The following is a 15,653-nucleotide window of genomic DNA, read 5'->3' on the forward strand; positions in this document are numbered from 1 at the left end:
ATAAAAGGCTGAGAGCTCCAGAAAATCCGTCTTCAAGAAAAGTTGAATGGTTATAGGATGAAAACACATTGCAATATTAAAGTTTTAACAGTGATTTCCAAGAGCGATCCACAATCAAGCCAGGTGTTGTAATATTACTAATTTAAGGAGCCCGGGTTTAACGACACAGAAGCTCCACACTACTCGGTTCTACAGTAACTACTTACTTATATCCGCGCACAAATCACAAGGCTGGCTATTAGTATTCAATTTGTAGAATCTTTCTGTAGAAGCACAGGAAAGTTTAGAAAAGTTGTAAGCCATAATATAAAAGTTACAAATCTTGACAACGCAATAGAAAATGAAGGCTAGAATGGGAAAGAAGGGTAGTTGTTGTACAGTCACACAGTCATGCCCAACTCTTTGTGACCCCACAGACTGCAGCACACCAGGCTTCCCTGTCCTTCACCTTCTCCCGGAGCTGGCTCAAACTTGTGTCTATTGAGTCAATGATGCCATCCAACCACCTTATCTTCTATGGTACCCTTCTCCTCCCACCTTCAATCTTTCCCAGCATCAGGGTCTTTTCTAATGAGTTGGTTCTTCGCATCAGGTGGCCGAAGTATTGGAGTTTCAGCTTCAGCATCAGTCCTTCCAATGAATACTCAGGACTGATCTCCCCCAGGATGGACTGGTTGGATCTCCTTGCAGTCCAAGGGACTCTCAATAGTCTTCTCCAACATCACAGTTCAAAAGCACCAATTCTTCAGCGCTCAGCCTTCTTTACGGTCCAACTCTCTCATCCATACATGACAAGGGTGGAAGCAGGGAGAACAAAAGGAAAATGGTGGGTGTTAAATCCTCTCTAAGACTGGAAATGAAAGAGTGTCTAAAACTGATGGGTCAAAAAACAGAAATCTGGAGAGTCAATGTGTTGGAAAAACACCACCGTAGCAGTAAAGCGTTAGGAAAACATTAGAAAAATACCAACCCACCAAAGCAGTAAAGCAGTAAAACATATTTCTTTAGTTCTGACTCTAGTCTCCAAAGCCTGAAGGTCCTTGGGGAGGGGCAACAGAGAGGAGGCAGCCTAGAATTCACAGTGGGAAAAAACAGAAATCTGGGACTTCCCTGGTGGTCCAGTCGTTAAGAACCCTCCAACCAATGCAGAGGACACCAGTTCAATCCCTGGTCCAGGAAGTTTCCATACAACTAAGCCCTAATGCCCCAACTCCTGAACCCACATGTTGTTACTACTGAAGCCCATGCTCAAGAGCCTGTGATCCACAAGAAGCCACTGCAATGAGAAGAGCAGGCACCGCAACAAGAGTAGCCCCACTCCCTGCAAAGACAGAAAGCTCCTGCACAGCAATGAGGACCCAGCTTAGCCAAAAACAGTAACAATAATAAAACAATAATGCAATTAAAAGAAATGCAAACTTCATTAGCATGATTACAATTAGTTTTTTAAAAAGCAAAGAACAAAAGAAACAGAAATGTAACTATTACGAAAAGTTTAAAATATAATCAACTGCATTAGGAACAAAACTGTACCTCCTAGAAATCAAAGTGCTGAGGCCGGTAGAAAATACAATGACCTGAATTTCTTATCTACTAGGGAGTCAAGCAACAGATACTGTTTAGAATCGAAAGAAAAGTCAAGACATAGAAAGATATGCTTTTTTTTTGACTTTTGGAATTAACCTAAAAAAAAAAAACCTAAAGAGAACCCTCATTAAAGGCAGTAATATCAGGATTTAAGAAAGAAAATTTTTTTAAAACATTTTCTGCCCTTTCATTTAAAAAAAGAATCAGAAAGATGAAAAAAAGAAATAAGAAATTTAAAAATATTAAACCATTTCCAACTTGGGGAAAAAAGTCAAATAATGTCTAAGGTCATACAGTTGAAATCTATGCGTGCCCAATTAAAAAAAAAAGCTCTTAATCTAGATCTGCTTTTTACTGACTTATATGAATAATCATATGGAGAGCTCTGAACGTCTGTTAAGTTTATATTGTTCTCTGAAGTCATACATTAAAAAAAAAAACCTTTGTTTCAAAAAAATCTAGGGAAATTGGCATGCCACTAGTGGATTCAAAATGAACATTCATATAGGACAGTTTAGACTATGACACCAATTGATTTCACATCACATTTACTTCAGTTGTGAATTTCTTAAATTCAGATTCCTGAATAAAAAGTCTAGCTATCAAGACAACTCAATAGGGAAAGAATTTTTAACAAATCGTCCTGGGAAAACTGGATATCCACATGCAAAGGAAATTTTATCTCCACCTCACACCATAAACAAAAATTACCTCAAAACGGATAAACAATCTATATGTAAAAATTAAAACTATAAACTCTAGATGAAAACAGGAATAAATCTTTGACACTCCATAAGGCAATGGTTTCTTAGATTTGACATCAAAAGCACAAGCAACAAAGAACAAACAGATAAAATTCAAAACATTTGTGCTTCAAAGTATGTAACAAAGAAAATGAAGTACAGTCCACAAAAAGGAAAAAGATACTTGAAAACCATATATCTGACAAAGAACTTATACCTCAAATATATAAAGAACATAAACAATAATAAAAAAATCAAATAACCCAATTTAAAAAATGAGCAAAAGGCTTGGATAGACATTTTTCCAAAGAAGATGTACAGATAGCCAATAAGCACATGAAAACATGCTCAACATCGAGTCACCAGGAAAATGTGAACCAAAACCACAAGATACCACTTCACATCCATGAGGTCAAGTATGTGGAGAAATCATAACATATACATTTCTGGTAGGAATGAAAAATGGTGTAGCAGTTGGAAAAAGAGTTGGACAGTTTCTTAAGAACTTAAGAGTTACATGACCCAGCAACTACGTTCTTAGGTGTCTATCCAAGAAAATCAAAAACATTATGTCCACACAGGACTTATACACTTAGAGATGAATGCTCACACTAATCAAAATGTGGAAATCACCCAAATGTACATAAACTCATGAAAGAACAAACAAAATGTGGTATATTTCGTACAACAGAATATTAGTCAACCATAAAAAAGAAAGAAGTACTGATACATGCTACAATAACAAACCTGGAAAGATTATATGTTAAGTCAAAGAAATCACATGATTCTTTCCAAGAAAGGCCACATGTGACACTGTGTTACTAGGAAATGTCCAGAATAGGCCAATCCATAGAGCCAAAGTGGACCAGTAGATGCTGAGGGCTGGGAGAAGGAGAACACAGGAAGGGACTGACAGTGACATGGGTTTCTTTGGGGTGATGAAAATGTCCTGAAACTCAATAGTGGTGATGGCTGCACAACTTTGCAAATTGACCACAACCACTAAAAGGCTGAATTTTATGGTATGACAATTATATTGCAAGAAAAAAAAATGTTTTAATAGCTAAGATCCAATTCAGGAAAACAAAGGCACAAATGTTGACAAAAGACAAACATCTGGAGGATCTAATGGTTAGAAAAATGTCACCTTTATCAGAATAAATATTCATGTATACCAGAGAGATGGTGCTGACCTAAGGAGCAAACACACAAAAAGGTCTACTACAGCTAAGAATACCTTGGTTTACTATGAAAAATTATCTATTTCACTTTAAATTAAATATCTGGTTTTGAATCTGCTTTCATCAACATGATCTCAAATGGAAGCCCTCCTGGAAATTGAGTTGTGTCCACTAATAACCGCTTTGAGTTACATGGTGGATTCTGTTAAGTCTATTGTATTAGTCTACTTCTTGGCCCAATAGACGGGAACTTGGAGGGATGAGGACCTCTAACCTCAACACCCTCCTTCCCCACTAACTTCCCATTCTCCCTCTGTATCCCAAGAGCACCCAAAGGTACCAGGATGGCAAGTAGGGAACCAAACACTCAAGTCTTTTAGGCAGAAAATCTTCTGTTATAGAATTACTTAAGCCTTAAGCCTCTGAGTAGATTTTCTGTGTCTGGTGTACTAGTATCTATTAAGTGATAATCACTGGCTCTTTCACTAGATTCTTACAAACACATTCATTCTCATTCTCTGACACACAAAAGATAACTCTCAGTGCACAAAAGGAAGGGGATGAGGAATACATGAGACAACCTTAAAAAAAAGTCACTACAATAGATCCCACTCCACCCGCAACCTTGGGAGAAGTGCAAAGAGTAGGTTGACCAGGTTAAATCGTAACAGGGACCTTTTTAAGGAGCGCACCAGTAGCGTACTGAAATTACGCAACTGGAGAAGACAAGGGTAGAAAGGGTGCTCTGGCTGAAGAGATGAAGGACTTCAGACGACAACTATTCTGCCTCTCCTCCACCACTGCGCTTGCCTCCTAGAGGCTATTCTGGAGGAAGAAAGCAGGACAGCAGCGGTGACAAAGGTCCAGGCCACCAGACTGTCTGAGCGTGCTCCAGATTAATCACAACTAGTTAGTTAATTCACAAACTATTAGGGTGGCACAAAAGTAGCTCTGGTTTTGGACCATGAATTTTAAGTCGTTAGGCTCAAATACATCTTTATTAATCAAAATAGGAATCGTCACAATCAACAATCAATGTTTGCCAATGAGAAATGTTTGTTATTTCTGCAGCATAAATATCCATGCTCCAGGATTCGACGAACTCTTGGAAAGCATTTTCTGCCTCCTGCTGGTTGCAAAAGCATTTTCCTGGCAAAAAGTTGTCGAGATGCTTGAAGACGACAAGTGTAGAAAAGGGTAGTCGGTTGGCAAGAGATGGTCAGGTGACTATGGCAGATAAGGCAAAACTTCATAGCCCAATCTGTTCAACTTTTGAAATGCTGGTTGTACGATACGCAGTTGGGCGCTGTAGTGGAAACTGGGCCGGTTCTGTTGACCAGCGCCAGCTGCAGGCGCTGCAGTTTTCAGTGCGTCTCATCGATTTGCTGAGCATACTTCTCAGATGTAAGGGTTTCGCAGGGACTGAGAAAGCTGCAGTGGATCAGACAGGCAGCAGACCTCCAGACAGTGACCCTGACTTTCTTTTGATGTAAGTTTGGCTTTAGGAAGTGCTTTGGAGCTTCTCGGTTCATCCACTAAGTTGGCTGCCAGTTGTTGTATAAAATTCACTCGTCATTGCACATCACAATCCAATTGAGAAACCTTTCATTACTCTTCGTAGAATAACAGATGACAACATTTTTCAAAACGATGATTTTTTTTGATTTGCAGTCAGCTCGTGCAGCACCCACTAACGGAGCTTCATTACCTCTCCAATTTGCTTCAAATGCTCAACGACCATAGAGCGGTCAATGCTGAGTTCTTCAGCAACTTCTTGCATACTTGTAGGAGGATCAGCTTCAAGGATTGCTCTCAGTTGGTCGTCATTTACTTCTGCCGACCGGCCACTGCCCTCCTCGTTTTCAAGGCTCTCGTCTGCTTTGCCAAACTTCCGAACAAGCACTGCACTGTGCACTCGTTGGGAGTTGCCTGACCCAATGTGCTGCTGATGTTGCAAGTTGCCTCTGATGCTTTATGACCAATTTTGAATTCAAATAACAAAAACTGTTCGAATTTGCTTTTTGTCTAACATTATTTCTATAGTCTAAATAAATATAAACAGCAAGTAATAGTCATTAGCAAAAAAAATACAGCAAGAAATACATATTAAAATGATGTATATCACAACATTCAAGAACGTATTCCAGTATCAAACGTCAAAGTTCAACAAAGAAAAACCACAATTACTTTTGCACCAACCTAATAAATCACAACCTCCTAACAACATAAACACTTTCAACAAGCAACAGTTGAACTGAATAAATTCTTCTCTGACACATTTACAATCAAATCTCAGACCCGCCAGAGACGCTGGGAGGGTGCAAACAAAACCCTGTGCACTCGAGAATGGAGGGAAAGGAGCAGTGACCCCCCACAGGAGACTGAGCCAGACCTGCCTTTGAGTGTGTGAGGGTCTCCTGTGGAGGCCCGGGTCAGCAGCCACCTGCCGCAGGGACGGGGGCTCTGAGTGCAGACCTGGGAGGCGCGGCAAGTGGCCGAAGTCCTCCTGGAGGAGGTCACCGTGAGACCGGCCCAGGTAAGCCGAGCAGACAACCCACAAACTGGAGAACAATCGTAACAAAGAAGTTTCTCGCGCTGTTGCCAAAGTTCTAGGGCCCACAACAAATTTCCTAGCCTGGGGATCGGGCAAAAGGACTGAGAACCCCCAGGGAATTTGAATTTGAAGGCCAGTGGGATTTGATTACAGAATTTCCACAGGACTGGGGAAACAGACTCCTGGAGGATACAATAAAACCTCATGCCCACCAGGACCCAGAAGAAAGGAGAAGTGACCCCACAAAAAGACTGAGCCAGACTTCCCCACGGGTGCGCGAGAGTCTCTGGAGGAGTCGTGGGTCGACAGTGGCCTGCCGTGGGGTCAGAGGCACTGACTACAACAGTCCTGGGAGCCGCAGTGTGCTGACATAGGTCTTTTTGAAGGAGGTGGTCATTATCACCATTATCCCTACCATAGTTTGGCCTCCGGCCAAACTACAGGGAAGGAACACAGCCCCACCCATTAACAGAAAACTGGATTAAAGGTTTACTGAGCATGGCCTTACCCACCAGAGCAAGACCCAATTTCCCCCCACAGCCAGTCCCTTTCATCAGAAGCCTGCACAAGCCTTTTATTCTCATCCATCAGAGGGCAGAATGAAAACCACAATCACAGAAAACTAACCAAACTGATCACATGGACCACAGCCTTGTCTAACTCAATGAAAACTATGAGCCATGCCATGCTCATAGTTTCATGGCTCATAGTTTCATGGCTCATAGCCATGCCATGCCACCCAAGGTGGACAGGTCACGATGGAGAGTTCTGACAATACACGGTCCACTGGAGAAGGGAACGGTAAACTACTTCAGCATTCTTGCCTTGAGAAGCCCATGAACAGTATGAAAAGGCGTAAAGATAGTAGGACACTGAAAGATGAACTCCCCAAATCAGTAAGTGCCCAGTAAACTGGAGAAGAGCAAAGAAACAGCTCTAGAAGGAATGAAGAGGCTGAGCCAAAGTGGAAACAACGCCCAGTTGTGGCTGTGTCTGGTGGTGAAAAGAAAGCCCAGCGCTGTAAAGAACAACATTGCATAGGAACCTGGAATGTTAGGTCGATGATCAAGGTAAACTCAGTTCAGTTGCTCAGTTGCATACGACTCTTTGCAACATCATGGACTGCAGCAAGCCAGGCTTCCCGGTCCATCACCAACTCCCGGAGCTTACTCAAACTCATGTCCATCGAGTCGGTGATACCACCCAACCACCTCATCCTCGGTCGTCCCCTTCTCCTCCCGCCTTCAATTGTTCCCAGCATCAGGGTCTTTTCCAATGAGTCAGTTCTTCGCATCAGGTGGCCAAAGTATTGGAGTTTCAGCTGCACCATCAGTCCTTCCAGTGAATATTCAAGAATGATCTCCTTTAGGATGGACTGATTGGATCTCCCTGCTGTCCAAGAGACTCTCAAGAGCCTTCTCCAACACCACAGTTCAAAAGCATCAATTCTTCAGCGCTCAGCTTTCTTTACAGTCCAACTCTCACATCCGTACATGACTACGGGAAAACCCATAGCTTTGACTAGATGGACCTTTGTTGGCAAGGCAAATTGGAAGTGGTCAAACAGGAGATGGCAAGAGTGAACATAATATTATAGTAAGCAGTGAACTAAAATGGACTGTAATCAGCAATTTTAATTCAGATGACTATCTACTACTGTGGTCAAGAATCCCTTAGAAGAAATGAAGTAGCCCTCCTAGTCAACAAAAGAGTACGATGCAGTACTTGCGTGCTACCTCAAAAACAACAGAATGATCTCTGTTTGTTTCCAAGGCAAACCATTCAACATCACAGTAATCCAATAATGCCGAAGAAGTTGAAGTTGAAAGGTTCTATGAAGACCTAAAGGAGAAGACGATGGCACCCCACTCCAGTACTCTTGCCTGGAAAATCCCATGGACGGAGGAGCCTGCTAGGCTGCGGTCCATGGGGCCGCTGAGAGTCGGACACGACTGAGCGACTTCACTTTCACTTGTCACTTTCATGCATTGGAAAAGGAAATGGCAACCCACTCCAGTGTTCTTGCCTGGAGAATCCCAGGGACGGGGGAGCCTGGTGGGCTGCCGTCTATGGGGTCCCACAGAGTCGGACACGACTGAAGTGACTTAGCATAGCATGGCATGAAGACCTAACCATTCAACATCACAGTAATCCAAGTCTATGCCCCAACCACTAGTGCCAAAGAAGCTGAATTTGAATGGTTCTATGCAGACCTATAAGACCTAGAACTAACACCCAAAAAAGATATCCTTTTCATCACAGGGGAATGGAATGCAAAAGTAGGAAGTCAGGAGATACCTGATCTAACAGGCAAGTTTGGCCTTGGAGTACAAAATGAAGGGCAAAGGTTAACAGAGTTTTGCCAAGAGAACACATTGGTCATAGCAAACACCGTCTTCCAACAACACAAGAGAAGACTCTACACATGGACATCACCAGGTGGTCAACACCGAAATCAGACTGATTATATTCTTTGGAGCCAAAAATACAGAAGCTCTATACAGTCAGCAAAAACAAGATCAGGAGCTGACTGTGGCTCAGATCATGAACTCCTTATTGCCATATTCAGACTTCAATTGAAGAAAGTAGGGAAAATCACTAGTCCATTCAGGTATGACCTAAATAAAATCCCTTACGATTATACAGTGGAAGTGACAAATAGATTCAAGGGATCAGATCTGATAGAGTGCCTGAAGAACTATGGACGGAAGTTGGTGATATTGTAGAGAAGGCAGTGATCAAAACCATCCCCAAGAAAAAGAAATGCAAAAAGGCAAAATGCTTGTCTGAGGAGGCCTTACAAATAGCTGAGAAAAGAAAAGCGAAAAGCAAAGAGAAAAAGGAAAAATGTGCCCATCTGAATGCAGAGTTCCACAGAATAACAAGGAAAGATAAGTAAGCCTTCCTCAGCGATCAATGCACAGAAATAGAGGAAAAAATAAAATGGGAAAGACTAGAGCTCTCTTCAAGAAAATTAGAGATACCAAGGGAACATTTCATGCAAAGATGGGTACAATAAAGGACAGAAATGGTATGGACCTAACAAGCAGAAGAGATTAAGAAGAGATGGCAAGAATACACAGAACTGACCTTAATGACCCAGATAACCACAATGGTATGATCACTCATCTACAGCCAGACATCCTGGAGTGTGAAGTCAAGTGGGCCTTACAAAGCATCACTACAAACAAAGCTAGTGGAGGTGACAGAATTCCAGTTGAGCTATTTCAAATTCTAAAAGATGATGTTGTGAAAGCGCTGCACTCATTATGCCAGCAAATTTGGAAAACTCAGCAGTGGCCACAGGACTGGAAAAGGTCAGTGTTCATTCCAATCCCAAAGAAGGGCGATACCAAAGAATGTTCCAACTACCACACAATTTCACTCATTTCACATGCTAGCAAAGTAATGCTCAAAATTCTCCAAGCTAGGCTTCAACAGTACGTGAACCGAGAACTTCCAGATGTTCACGCTGGATTAAGAAAAAGCAGAGGAACCAGAGATCAAATTGACAACGTCCATCGATCATGGGAAATGCAAGGGAATTCCAGAAGAACGTCTATGTCTGCTTCATTGACTACAATAAAGTCTTCAACTGTGTGGATCACAGCAAATTGTGGAAAATTCTTAAAAGACAGTAATACCAGACCACCTACTGCCTCCTGCGAAACCTGTATGCAGGTCAAGAAGCAACAGTGAGAACCAGACATGGAACAGACTGTTTCCAAATTGGGAAAGGAGTACATCAAGGCTGTATACTGTCACCCTGCTTATTTAACTTACATACAGAGTATATCATGTGAAATGCTGGCTGGATGAAGCACAAGCTGGAATTAAGAAATATCAATAACCTCAGCTAGGCAGATGACACCACCCTTATGGCAGAAAACAAAGAGGAACCAAAGTGCCTCTTCATGAAGGTGAAAGAGGAGTGAAAAAGCTGGCTTAAAACTCAACATTCAAAAAATGAAGATCATGGCATCCGGTCCCATCACATCATGGCAAATAGATGGGAAAATAATGTAAACAGTGACAGACTTTATTTTCCTGGGCTCCAAAATCACTGCAGAAGGTGACTGCAGCCATGAAATTAAAACCCAGATAGCGTATTAAAATGCAGAGGCACTACCTTGCTGACCAAGACCCATACAGTCAAAGCTAGTTGTTCCAAGAGTCACGTGTGGATGTGAGAGTTGGACCAGAAAGAAGGCTGAGTGCCGATGCTTTCGAACTGTGATGTTGAAAAAGATTCGAGAGTCCCTTGGAGTGCAAGGAGATCAAACTAGTCAATTCTGAAGAAAATCAATCCTAAATATTCATTAGAAGGATTGATACTGAAGCTGAAGCTCCAATATTTTGGTCACGTGACGCAAAGAGCCAACTCACTGGAAAAGACCTTGCTGCTGGGAAAGACTGAAGGCAGGAGATGGGGACGACAGAGGAGTGGCTGGCTAGATGGCATCACCGATTCATCACCGACATGAATTTGAGCAAACTCTGGGAGATGGTGAAGGACAGGGAAGCCTGGCGTGCTGCAGTCCATGGGGTTGAAAGAGTCGGACACGACTGAGCGACTGAACAACAGCACCTTGAAAGCTTCTAACACATGATGCATTATTGTAATCATCTTTGTTTGTTGATGTTGTTTAGTTGCTCAGTCCTGTCTCACTCCTTGTGAACAGAGACCATAGCCCTCCAAGCACCTCTGTCCATGGGATTCGCCAGGCAAGAATACTGGAATGGGTAGCCATTTCCTGCTCCAGGGGATCTTCCCAACCCAGGGACTGACCTGGCATCTCATGCATTGGCAGGCTTCTTTACCACTGAGTCATCTGGGAAGCCCAATATGACCCTCATCTCCTGGCTTAAGTGCTCAGCCAATCAGATCCTCTCTCCCCTAAGAACTGAAGGGAGTGTGCTGGTATCCTGCTGGTCACCTGAACTGCAAGAGGCAAAATGTAGGGATGTCACACTCTGCCATGACTGGACAAGAGTTCTAGTACTGGCCCACAAGACAGTCTCAAAAACGGAAATTGTCAGGCAGCCTCTTAAGGGTCTACAGGAGTGGCCCCATCAAATGACGCCCCTCCCCCAAGAAAAGCAAAGGCACAGGAATCACTGAAGCACAGTGAGGTCTAAATTCCCGAAATTCCTTCCCCAAATTCTGGACCTTCTGTACAGGAGACACCAGCATTAGCCAGCAGTGACCTGCTCTTGTGACATGGGCTTCTAGGAAGTGGCCCTGAGTCATAATGGACAAAGATAAAGGAAATCTTCTGAGTGGCATTATGAGCCAAACATGCAACATTCAGGTCTGCTGGCCATTTCCTCTACAGCCAAGAATTTAGGCAACAAACCAATGCCTGTGATTTTTCCCCGTCCGTGAATTTACTTCACTATCCCTCTGATCGTCAAAATATACTCTGATTCAGAAACCACTTAGAAAACACTTAATGTGTCTTCCTCTTTTCCTCCTTTCTAATTCGATTTTTAGCCAGTTGTCTGGTTTTCCCCTCAATATTATGTCATATAAGCAGGGTATCATTGTTTATCATTCAATTTAGTTCACAGAGTGCTGGAGGACAGGTAGGGGACACCCCATGGACCTCAAGGAAACTGGACAGAGCAGTACAGCTTAGACTCTGAGGAGCGCTGACTCTGAAGTTAGACCTAAATTAAAAATCCCAGGTCTTCCCAGTATCAAGCTGTGCAACTTCCGTCTGGTTATTCAACCACTCTGGGCCTCACTTTTTGTGAGAACTATTTAAATAAGTATGTATGTAAAGTTCTGAAACCAGAGCCAGGCACATAAGCACTTTATTATAATGGATATCTGCCACCATCATCATCAAGGTTTGCAATGAGGAGTCTACAATGAGGGAGAGCTACAGCACATCTTTAAGTGCAAACGATGCTATTAAGCAGTATGGCAAAATCTGGGCTGATAACTCAGTGTTTGCATAGCTCATACCCTCCTCACTTCTGAAAAATTTCCTGTTTCCTAAGGCAACCTGTCGGGAAGGGGCCATCTTCTAGCAAGTGTAGGAAGCAAAGACAGCTAATTTACAGAAAAAAAAATGATGATGATGATCCACAAAATAAAATGGGAGAGAAGAGAGTGCTGAGGGCTGGAGACGAGAGTGGAGGGAGGTAAGGGGAGATAAAGACAGAAAGAGAAAAATCTTGGTTTTCAACCACTTTCCAGTTCCTGGTTCCACTGCAACCTATAAGCACTGACTGCCTTTTCTGCCCTCCATTGTTGTTCAGTTGATAAGTCATGTCCTACTCTTTTGCAATCCCGTGGACTGGAGTCTGCCAGGCTCCTGTGTTCATGGGATTTCCCAGGCAAGAATACTGGAGTGGGCTGCCATTTCCTTCTCCAAGGGATCTTCCTGACCCAGGGATCGAACCCGCCATCTTCTGCACTGCAAATGGGTTCTTTACCACTGAGCCACCAAGGAAGCCCTTTTTGCCTTTCACCAATAAATTCTCCACTTTTTATTAAGCTGTGACCAACATTTGTAAAAATCTAACACAAGTCTTGGCAAAGTTTTCATCAACAACAACAAAAAAAGCTTAGAAGAGGACAAGTTACATATACCCATTAGTACACAAAAACTAAGACAATATTGCAGATACAAATAACCACAAATTTCAGTATCCTCAATCCACTCTACATCTAATGCATTAATTTACAGATGAGGCTCAGGCCCTGTTGTTTCAAAAGCTCCACAGGTGTTATTAGCTCTACAGCTGAGACTCACCCTTACACTCAACCATATGAACACCCTTTACCTAATATCAGGTTCTCTGTATAAACTAGCATAGTGCATAAAACGTATTAACATACTTTTCACTGGGAATTAAGTAATTTTTGAAACAGCTGGAGAGAAAATGACAGGCACTATTCAAACCAAAACAATTTACCTTTAGATCAGAGCCATGAATACGTTGTTTTGCCGATGTTCACCAAACCAGCCAGGTAACCCGCCAACATCCCTTCCCCCAATACACCCCACTCCCAAATTCCGTAATAAACATACACACTGAATCTTTTGCCAGATTCCACTTTCTTATTCTGAAAAAGTAACGCTAACAACACACGTCTATGTTGTGCAAACTGATCGCAGTTAAAAGTTTCTATTCATCCGTTCTTTCAAGACTATTTATTTTTTAATCAGATTTCCGTCCTTAAGGATCTTATTTATGCCGTCAGTAACTCAACAGTCCATAAAAAAAAAAAATTTGGCTCGTTTATCACAATTCTGTTTCAGTTAGGGCTTTGAAGGTTATCAGCTTCGGGGGAAAAAAAAAAAAAATATATATATATATATATATCTTTTCCATTCTAACCGCAACACAGCCCATTTCAAACCTCTACTCTACAATACAAGCGTATCAACAATAAAGTTATGACCTTGTTCTCATGACAACACAGACTTTGCGGAGTTCTTACCCATAGTACTAAGAAAAACACCAACGTTTAAGGCCGATGACGAAAGGCAGGATTCCCAAAAGACGACGCTCCTCTCCAAGACGTGCAAGGAGCACTGGTGGGAGGAAGGGGCCTTTCTCGTGACAGATCGTCCTGAACAGCAGCATCACCCCAAGGAGAGGGAGAATTCTAAAAGCAACTTCACGTTTCCGAAAACAGCCTCCCACTCAAGTGAGTGGCCCGGAGACTGAGGAATCGCCAGACACGTACACCCCTCGCGAAGGTGGAAAAGCAAACCCTACTCCCGACTTCATCCCTTAAAATAAATGGGGGAAGTTGGGTCCCCACGAGCCCCTGGCGGGAGCGGCCGCGGCCCCTCGCGCCAGGTGTGCGTACCCCCGACGGACCCCACGGGTCGGCTCACCCTGGGCCCCAGGGCCCGCCACCCCTGCGCGGCCCGCGCGTCCTCCGCCGCCGAGCGCTCCCCCCACGGCCGCGCGGGCGCCTGCTCGGACGCCGGCCAGGCTCGGGGCTCCGGGCTCCGCCAACCGCTCCCCGCGAAACAAGAAGGTGGCAGCCGGCGACGTTGCGGTTTCCCCCCCTCCCCCCCCCCCCCCCCCCCCCCCCGCGGCCTCCGCTCTCCACTCCCGCGCCCCCGCTTACCCTCAACTCCTCGAAATCCGCCATTTTATACCACCCGCGGGCGCCGCCGCCGCTGCCGTCACAGCACCCCCGCCCGCTACCGCCAACAACGCCGCCGCCACCACGGCCACCGCCGCCGCCTCCAGCACCATCCTGCACTGGGGGCCGCTAAAGACGCCGCGGCCGCCGCCGCCGCTGCCGCCGCCGCCGGGCCCGTCACGTGATGAGCGCTGGAGCCCCGCCCACCGGCGAGCGCGGCCCCGCCCATCCAACCCACAGCCTTCCGCCCGCGTCTTCCGCCCGCGCGCCGGCCCTCCCCGCGCCGCGCTGTCCTCGCCCGCTGGTCCCCGCCCTCTCCCGCGGCCTGCCCGCCTTCCCGCACGCCTTCCGGCCAAGCCGGGCGGTCGCCGTGCAGCCCTCTGCCCCCCGTCCCCGGCGTGGATGCCAGGCACCAGTTCCTGAAGCGCTGTGGAGACTGCAGCGTTACCGGAGGGCCTGGGCGGAGGGAGTGACGGAGAAGAGGAGGTGGCCTGAGACTCGTGACTGGAACATTTCGGGAAAATTCTTACGGGGCCCTTCTACACGGTGGCTGTGGACAGAGAGGTCCACCCAAAATAAAGGCATCCCCTGGGTTAGTTGCGGCGGAACAACCTAAACGTGGATGTTGGATAAGCTATTGTTCCCATCTCATGGTGCAGGGTTGGTAAGACCTCTTTGGGTTGCCAGTAGCCTCAAAGTGCTAACATGGCTAGTTCTTTCTGACTTTGAAGGGCGACTGAATGTCAAGGATTGCAGAGTTGAGCGGGTTGGGGGAGGGTAGTTGGAGAAGTGAAATAGGAGCGCGCCCAGAAGGGCCCTGATAGAGAGGGGTCAGGGAAATCAGATAGGTGGGAAAGATGAAATGCCAGAGGCAGATAGAGAGGGGTCAGGGAAATCAGATAGGTGGGAAAGATGAAATGCCAGAGGCAGAGATGATGGAAGTTTCACCTCACCCTTGAAGTGCTGACCAAGGATGAGACAAGGTGCTGAGTCAAGCTGGTCAGAAATTCGCTGGACCAAATCTGGGATTCAGATTTCCTTGAAGAGGTGAATGAAGCCCATTTCAGACACCTAATGTTGACCCCTGGACCAAAAATAGTTTTCCAGTCTGACTTTTCACCTAATTGCTGCTCATCTTTCAGATCTCAGTTTAAGTATCACTCTTTCAGAAAGACCTCTTAAACCCACATGGCGCTTGTGCTGTTCTTAGTCGTTCAGTCGTGTCCGACTCTGCGACCCCTATGGACGGTAGCCCCGCAGGCTCCTCTATCCATAGGGCTTCTCCAGGCCAGAGTACTGGAGTGGGTTGTCATGGCTCCGCCAAGGGATCTTCCCAACCCAGGGATCGAGCCCTGGTCTCGTGCATTGTGGGCGGGTTCTTTACCACCTGAGCTGCCGGCGCCATTTTCTTTCAGATCCCTCTCTGACGGCTCATAGGACCGGAACCTTTCCCTCCTGATGTTTTTACATGA

At 44.9% G+C, this 15,653-nt stretch overlaps 1 protein-coding gene across 10 annotated transcripts in view; it reads right to left on the bottom strand.

Annotated features, from left to right (window-relative positions):
- PIAS2 (protein inhibitor of activated STAT 2) overlaps positions 1 to 14,366 on the bottom strand; it is a 106,610-nt gene extending 92,244 nt beyond the window's left edge. For 8 of the 10 annotated variants that reach the window (XM_061400090.1, XM_061400088.1, XM_061400086.1 and 5 more), the window contains exon 1: positions 14,164 to 14,366. In XM_061400090.1, the coding sequence (XP_061256074.1) occupies positions 14,164 to 14,187 (24 nt within the window). In that variant the 5' untranslated portion in view covers positions 14,188 to 14,366. Of the gene's footprint in view, positions 1 to 13,521; positions 13,890 to 14,163 lie in introns of those variants that run through there. The other 2 variants (XM_061400084.1, XM_061400083.1) reach the window with 2 other exon arrangements.
- Between the last annotated feature and the right edge of the window lie 1,287 nt (positions 14,367 to 15,653).

Source organism: Bos javanicus, chromosome 24 (genome assembly GCF_032452875.1).
Source record: "Bos javanicus breed banteng chromosome 24, ARS-OSU_banteng_1.0, whole genome shotgun sequence".
NCBI classification, from domain to species: Eukaryota; Metazoa; Chordata; class Mammalia; order Artiodactyla; family Bovidae; genus Bos; species Bos javanicus.